The 7,969-nt window shown below is 43.6% G+C and overlaps 1 protein-coding gene across 1 annotated transcript; it reads left to right on the top strand.

Annotated features, from left to right (window-relative positions):
- Window positions 1–1,155: 1,155 nt before the first annotated feature.
- On the top strand, window positions 1,156–7,691 carry ccs (copper chaperone for superoxide dismutase). Its single transcript, XM_088990940.1, has 7 exons — window positions 1,156–1,194; window positions 1,327–1,399; window positions 3,823–4,144; window positions 4,562–4,622; window positions 6,201–6,278; window positions 6,352–6,455; window positions 6,527–7,691. Exons 1-7 carry the CDS (start codon window positions 1,171–1,173, stop codon window positions 6,657–6,659), a joined length of 795 nt encoding a protein of 264 aa, XP_088847066.1. The 5' UTR covers window positions 1,156–1,170; the 3' UTR covers window positions 6,660–7,691.
- The last annotated feature ends 278 nt before the right edge of the window (window positions 7,692–7,969 follow it).

Here is a 7,969-nt window from a genome sequence, read left to right on the forward strand (position 1 = left end):
ATAAACTACTCTGTAGAGTTAATATGTTTGTAAATCTGACTATGATGACGTCAGTGCCTCACCAGCCATGAACCTCACCGCACGTCACTGCGTTTTGTGCATATCCAAGAAGAAATAAACAAAACACCACCATCTTGTTCATGGGACAGCAGGCAGTACGATCGAGGACTTCATCGTCTGCATATACTTTTTCAAATCTGACATGACGACAAGAATTTTGGACGAATCGGCTGAATCTGAGTTGCCTTCCAAACTGACGAGAGATGTGTGGAACCACCACTAAAAATAAAGCGTGTTCCTCCGAAAAATACACGCACGCAAACACAAAACAAATCCCCCGATGCTAAAAGCCGCCTACAGCAACACTCGAAGGGACGCGCGTTCTACTGCGGTCAAGCCAGCCTCCACTCGCAAAATCGAAGTGCGCCGCCACTTCTAATACAACACCGTGCATTACGGTAGTGTGCGGCCAGCGAGCGGCGTGGGCAACCTTCAAAATAAAAGCGCAAAAGACTGCATGCCCGGCAGTGGTTTGGATGAAAATAAAATAAAATAAAACATATGTCAAACAAGTTGTTTTTCTGCGGCCGGGTCAGGATCATGTTCACCCAGGAAGAACAAAAACTCTCAGAACAGTGCCAAGGAGCGTTCTCAAGTGTTCATAGTTGAGTGCATGCCGACGTGTTATTTCTCGTCAATGTTTAAAAACCTTTAAAGTCTTCGTTATCCCGAGAACAGATGACTACACCGGGAAAGCAGAGCACCCCAACTATCCAACCACAACACCCCAAAACAAATCTCATTTTTTTATTTTGGAATAAAGGGCCTCTGAAAGTGACAACATATTGATATCTTTCGTCAATTTCTAAAAACTTCTAAATAGAAAATTCTTTGTAATCCCTCGACCGGATTAACACCTGGGGAAATTTGACCACCGCACCTACCTAAACCACCCCTGTACGACTGAGCCCACACATACAGATGGGAGGAGAATAATTCCTCGGCCTCACCAACATGGCGCCGCCGACTTGACGGAAATTATCATCAAAACGAGCAACATGGCGGCGCGTCAGTCTGTGACAACTTCCGCTTATGAAAAGCGATATGATACATTTCTTTTGGAGCTTATCTCGATGACGGAATACTTTTAACTGCCGAGGCGCAGACGCCATGGACACGGACAAGACAGCAAAGGTTTGACGAGCCTCGTTTTATCGTCAGTCAGCGTTGAAATGTCGAACTTTGACGGCTGTCAGCCTAGCCAAGCAGCTAAAAACACAGACTTGCATTTTCGATGTTTCAAAGTGTGTTTGTGTGCGTCCTCAGCTGGAGTTCGTCGTGCAGATGACATGCGAGGCCTGTCGGGATCAAGTCAAAGCAGCTCTTGAACACGAAACAGGTTCGGAAATTACTTTTCGATCTCCTATTTTTTTTGTGCATATTATGACTAACACTAACCATGCTCAAATCGGGGTCTCCTCAGTCGTTCGTAGCATAGAAAGCGGCGGTCCTCAAAATACATCTTGACTCAAACTTTGTTTTGGTGTGTATGTCAGAATCATGCAATTAAATGTTTCTAAGACAAGGAACCACGATCGTTTGCAATACATTTATTAGGGATGTGTCAAAATGTTTCAATAATTAATCACACATTTTCGAATACCATATTACAGTGCATTTAAATAGCTTATTTTGATGAAAATAGCTTATTAGAATATTTTACTGCATTTTTCTATGTTCAAGTTAGACCCACTTGTTAGCAGTTGGAATAAAGACGTACTCCAGTCAATCGTGTGTTCTCCTTCCTCAACTGCTACACCAGGCGTCGGCAACCCGCGGCTCCGGAGCCGCATGTGGCTCTTTCACCCTCCTGCTGCGGCTCCCTGCGGCTTTAAAAAATAAATAATGAGTATTTAATTCAATGTATATTATTTTAGTTTGTTCGTTTTTAAAATGTAATTCTAAATTTGAAGATTATGGTGATTATAAATAATACAAAATAAAATGTATTCAATTTTTTTTGTCGCTCATAATATACGTCACAACCATCGACAGTGGACGTATAGCCGGTCACAACCGCCAAATTGCGCACGATTTCTTGAATTTTTCGACCGCCAGGTAGGCCAACTATGGATACATCTAAGAAAAGTGTCTGAAGAAAACAGAACGTTTAATGATAAGTAGGCAGATTCGTTCGCCTTAAAAACAGACATCGCTCACGCCTGACAGACGACAGCTTACAGTCCTGCGTGAAGATGAAGGTAACGTCATACAGCCCTGATGTGCAGAGGCTGTGCGCTGACGTGCAGGAGCAGAAATCACATTAACCAGGTGATAAATATTGTATTTGCCATTTTGAAAATATTCTTTTTTTTTTTCAAATAGACATTTTAAATAGACAAAATAGACAGTTTAAAATGTTTTTGTTGCGTGCAGAAATGTAATTTCGCTTCTCTGTAACAGTTCATTGATTCATAAATGCAACACACTATAGTTTGTTTATGCATATATAAAGGTAAAAAACGATGATGAAAAGATGCAGTGTTGTCTTCATTTTAAATGTCAAATGGATTTTGTGGCTCCCACTGTTTTCTTTTCTGTGGGAAATGGGTCCAAATGGCTCTTTGAGTCGTAAAGGTTGCCGACCCCTGTGCTACACTATAACAAATAAGGAAGTAATTGAATTTTTAATTTTGGAAATATGAGGGGATTTTCTGCATGTAATTTTTGTGTGCGTCCTCAGCTGGAGTTCGCCGTGCAGATGACGTGCGTTTTCTACACAGTTAAAACAATGAAAATATGTGACCAGGTTCTTTATTACAGTTTAAACTATCATAACTTTCTTAATTTTTGGCAGATCTTAACGAGTAAGGTACCATTGGAAAGCTTTTGAAATTCCAAACAAGAACAGAAAGCACAAGAAAAGATTCAAAATATAAATGAGCCAATATCAACAATCGAATGCAGGCAGATTTTCGTCAGAAATCCACAATGCCTGTCACTGAATACTAGGAAAGAAAATTGCGAGCTCTAGTAACATATATTCTAATGCTTCTTTTTGCTTGAAACTTGTCAGTTATGGAGAAAAATATATATTCTACCACTTCTATGACTTATAAAAGTAAAACTTACTCAACTTTATAAACTGTAGTCTTAGCAAAAAGAGCGTCAACTTCAATCTTTTGTTTCTCGTTTGTCGTTGTCGTATTGGGAAATTTCAAGAACCAGCATGGAGGGAAACGTGTAATATGTCATCAGAACCTGCATAGCTTGGAAAATCCCACCAAAAACGATTACATACTTCACAAAAATGCAATGATATACGACTGCGAGTACAGAGTGCGCTCGGTTCACTGGACAGAAACAATCGCGGTAGAATATAGCTCACTGTAGCGTACCTACATTTATGAGACTGGATCACTTTTAAAAAGAGCTGAACTATTTTGAAAATCTAAATGCAATTTATTTGACCCTCTCAATTTCACGATTGTGATTTAACGTGATTTTTTTTGGTCAAGTCACTTTGCATTTTTTTCTCAAATCAAACAGAAGCAAAAGATTCAATTGTACGTCAGTCAACTCTATCAGATTCGATAAAAATATCATACTGCATGTTTTGGGTATTTTAGATGCTATAAAACGTTTTTCTGATGTCAGTTAGGAAACAAAAATGTGACGTTGGTTGTCCTTTAAGCGCTCGCTTCATCAACATTGTAGCGAGCGAGCATTGCAACACTCGTCTCATTCCCCGAAGTACACGGCGTGGCAGCTTGTTGAGGACGCATGGAATTATTCCAATTGTTTTTTTCTCCCCGTTGTCAGGCATCTATTCGGTCAGTGTGGACGTCGACGAAGGACGGGTCCTGGTGGAGACGTCCCTGAGCAGTGGAGAGGTGCAGGCCTTGATTGAGGGCACCCATCGTCAGGCTATCCTCAAGGGCATGGGGGGGTCAGGGGGGCAGAGTGACCTGGGCGCTGCAGTGGCCATTCTAGCTGGCAAGGAGCGGCGGGTCCAGGGGGTGGTGCGCTTTCTGCAGCTGTGTGAAGAGCGCTGCCTGATCGACGGGACCATCGACGGCTTGGAGCCCGGAGCCCACGGCCTCCACGTCCACACGCTCGGCGACCTCACCGACGACTGCCTCAGGTAGTCGACAGTCAAAGTCTGTCCTGGAGTTAAAGGACAACCGACACCATTTTTTTGTTTCCTAACTGACATCAGAAAAATGTTTTATCGCATCTAAAATACCCAAAACACGCAGGCTCATATTTTTAATCAAATGCAAAACACCAATAAAAATGACTTAAAGTTGACCAAAACTGCCACAAAATGAGCTTGGAACTCGGCGGATTCAGAAAGTCCGGCCCCCTTGTTCGTGACGTCACAATTGGTCACACACTGCCTTGCTCCAGAATCAAAACAATGGCTTCAGAGAGTTCAGATTCCAAGTAACCAAAGTGACAGATGTCCAAAATTGTGCTAAAAACAGCCTAAATTGTGTGATTAGAACAGTCCCAAGTAAATCCAGCCTGTATGACATTGTTGCCTGTCATCTCTGTGCAGCTGCGGTGAGCACTACAACCCGTTTGGACGACACCATGGGGGCCCATACGATGCCGAGAGGGTATGATAGTCCCCTTTGCGTGTACGTGTTTATGACTAGTCTTGTGAGGACCACTAACATTTTCTACCAGGGGTCGGGAACCTATGGCTCGCGAGCCATATATGGCTCTTTTGATGATTGCATATGGCTCGCCGATAAAACTAAATACATATTCTCGTTTTTTGCGCCGTTCATTTCCTGTTGGGCTGCAGTTGGCGGAAAGCGCAATTTTGATTGGATGATACTGGCCGTCATGTTGAAACAGGTAAACGCCCCTTTAAATGAGCCCAACGAGTGCACTTCAGCTTGAATGCACCAGAGCATTCACCTTTGAGGAGAGAAAATGTTCGGATTCTAATTTGCAATGAAACAATACATCAACGAAACAGTCGAATGTCAGTGATATTTTAACACGCACCATGTTAACGTTAGCATCAACATACTTCTGCGAGAAGTATATTGCAGATAGGAAGTGTGGAAGCTTATGAGTCGTGTGCAGGCAAGCTAGCAGTAACTTCGCCTCTGGACCGGCAAGTTGAATTTCATTCCGATCGTTTGCCTGGATTTTTACCAATCACGAGGAACGGAAAACCATTCATGTTAATGGTGAGTACTATCACAAAGTTATTTTAAATAATACATTCTGATAATTTGTTGAAAAGTGGCCGCGCGAGTTTGCATGTGTGTGTGCGCGCGCGCGTGTTCGTGTGTGCGCGCGCGCGTTTGTATGTGCACGTACACCCGTGTGTGTGTGTGCGCGCACGCACGCGTGCGTGTGGCTCTCACTGAAAAACATTTCTAAATATTTTACTTTTATGTCTCTCTCAGTCAAAAAGGTTCCCGACCCCTGTTTTATACCATACGTAGTGAGGACTTTTTTGACAAGTGAGGACCTTTTGGCCGGTCCTCACAAGTTTTTCATTCTAAAGGCTTCTAGAGAGTCGAAATTCATCTGTTAAAGCTTCAGAGAGGTCCTCACAAATTCACCCCAAATGATTTTATTGGTGTATATTTTAATTTCACTTGGCTACACACACTTTTTACTCACTGTGTGTGTTTATGTTTGTGTGTGCGTGGTTAATGAGAGGAAAAAGTTCATACCACAAAAGTAAAATGATATTTTACCCAAAATCACTACAGGGGTGAGGACTTTGAAGGACCTATCCAGAAACCTCACTCCTGCTGTTATTTCAGTTTCAAGTCCACTTTTTATTTCTTTGTTTTTAAAGAAGTTGAATTGGGAAATGGGGTGACATTTAGCCTTCAAATGTAACACTAGTTCTTCTCTTAACTTATCAGCAACGGTGGTCCTCACTCCTCATCTGGAGTTGTCCGGACCTCACAAAACCATTGAAACAGGAATGTGTGTGTGTGTGAATGCGCGCGCGCGTGTGTGTGTGTGTGTGTGTGTGTGTGTGTGTGTGTGTGTGTGTGTGTGTGTGTGTGTGTGTGTGTGTGTGTGTGTGTGTGTGTGTGTGTGTGTGTGTGTGTGTGTACTGTCAGTTTTGACAGCCCAGGGCTGCCGTCAAAGGAGGGGCGAATTGGCTGGCCCTTCTATGTTGGAATAGGGCTTCACCACAATTTGTTGTTGTCATGCAGCACGTTGGTGATCTGGGAAATATTCTCGCCGGACCTGAAGGCAGAGCCTCGTTCAGACTGGAGGACAGCCAGCTTAAAGTACCACACACACACACACACACGCAAGGAAACGGCATCAGAAACTCTTGGTCAAGGCCTTGGTGACCGGCAGGTCTGGGACGTGATCGGGCGGTCTCTGGTGGTGGACGCCGGGCCGGACGACCTGGGCCGTGGTGGGCATCCGCTCTCCAAGCTGACAGGAAACTCCGGTGCTAGGTAAGCGAGCAGTGAGGCGGCAAAGATTCAAACCGGTGCTCAGGCCTGGGTTTTTTTGCGCTGGGCGGTAGGCTCGCGTGTGGGATCATCGCCAGGTCGGCGGGCCTCTTCCAGAACCCCAAGAAAGTGTGCGCCTGCGACGGACTCACGCTGTGGGAGGAGCGAGAGCGACCCATCGCTGGGAAAGGACGCAGCAACCTCTGAAGAATGATCGTGCACGAAGATCCGCCCAAGCTGATAGATTGCGGTCAGCGGTGCACAAAACATCCACTCTTTTCAAGCTCCATAAAACATGGAAAGCCAAAATCGTGTTGAAAGTTTTGGAGGCTACGGATGGGCAAACGGTTGTTTCTACAGTGCATTATTGGCCGTAATGGCACAATGGAAAATTCCACTCAAGCTACTGTTTTTTTTCTCATTAAGAGACATTCCAACAATTTGCATCTACGTACGTTCAAATCATCAGCCAAGTTCAAAAAATGAAGACGACCCTCTTTTACAAAGAGAAAATCAATGGAACCAAGCACTGTGGTGGTTTATATCACCTCTGGCCTAATGAGACACGATGTTTTTGACATGACCTTTGATGGGTGCCAGTACCTGACTCATAATAAAAGTTGTGCTGCAGACGAGGGTGTCGCACTCAACCCTAGGGACCATCATTAATTGGAATGAAACAGCGGTGCTGACTGCTATTTCCCAATGACGCACGTTATCATGGTAAACAATTTTGAAACCGCTATTTTCAGACCAATGCCAGTACAAGCATTCACTTTTGGATAATCAGTGACACATCGTACTGCTATCTCACATACCTTGGATATACTGGATATCATTGAACTCAATGCCAAAAATGCAAAAAAAATAGGAGCAAAGAACTGACTTTTTAACATGGATGATGATTTGCCAATGTGTCAAACTGCTGTAGTGTAACACTTGCGAATGACACTTATAGGACAACCAACACCTCCGGACAAGTTGTGCCCATAATTTGTAAAATCACTTCAAAGGACTTCTACTGAGCAAATTTTACAAAGATTCCACCGCAGATACCTATATTTTACGTTTTAAGACTCGCGCTGAATATTCAGGAAGTCTTGTTTTCGAGTTGATGACAATGCCCTAAGTGACGTCACGGAGGGAACGCCCGTGACCGTCAAAGCGACACGCAATGCTTGTAAAGTGACCTTGAGAGTTTTGAAAGGCGCTTATAAACGTAATCTATTATTATTATTATTATTTATAGTTTTTGCTTTTTTGAATGTTGCTGTGCCAATTACCATTTTGTGCATGGTTGCCTTTTACTGAGCGAGATGCTTGTTCTGTAGCCACAAAGGGACATATGTCTTCTTGCGCTGGTCCCAAGCCCAGATAAATACAGAGGGTTGTGTCAGGAAGGGCATCCGACGTAAAAGCTTGGCCAAAACAAACATGCGGATCGAACCTCTAAAGATGTAGGCCACTGATTTGCTGTGGCGGCCCCTTGAAGGGAAAAGCCGAAAGGAAAAGAAGAG

Source organism: Hippocampus bargibanti, linkage group LG02 (genome assembly GCF_051943395.1).
Source record: "Hippocampus bargibanti isolate YZ-2025 linkage group LG02, ASM5194339v1, whole genome shotgun sequence".
Taxonomy (NCBI): domain Eukaryota; kingdom Metazoa; phylum Chordata; class Actinopteri; order Syngnathiformes; family Syngnathidae; genus Hippocampus; species Hippocampus bargibanti.

Bases quoted from the DNA above. Each gene is read 5' to 3' on its own strand.
- ccs (XM_088990940.1), top strand. From the start codon at position 1,171: ATGGACACGGACAAGACAGCAAAG. The intron at 1,195-1,326 runs GTTTGACGAGCC...GTGCGTCCTCAG, and splicing joins ACACGGACAAGACAGCAAAG to CTGGAGTTCGTCGTGCAGAT. The intron at 1,400-3,822 runs GTTCGGAAATTA...CCCCGTTGTCAG, and splicing joins AGCTCTTGAACACGAAACAG to GCATCTATTCGGTCAGTGTG.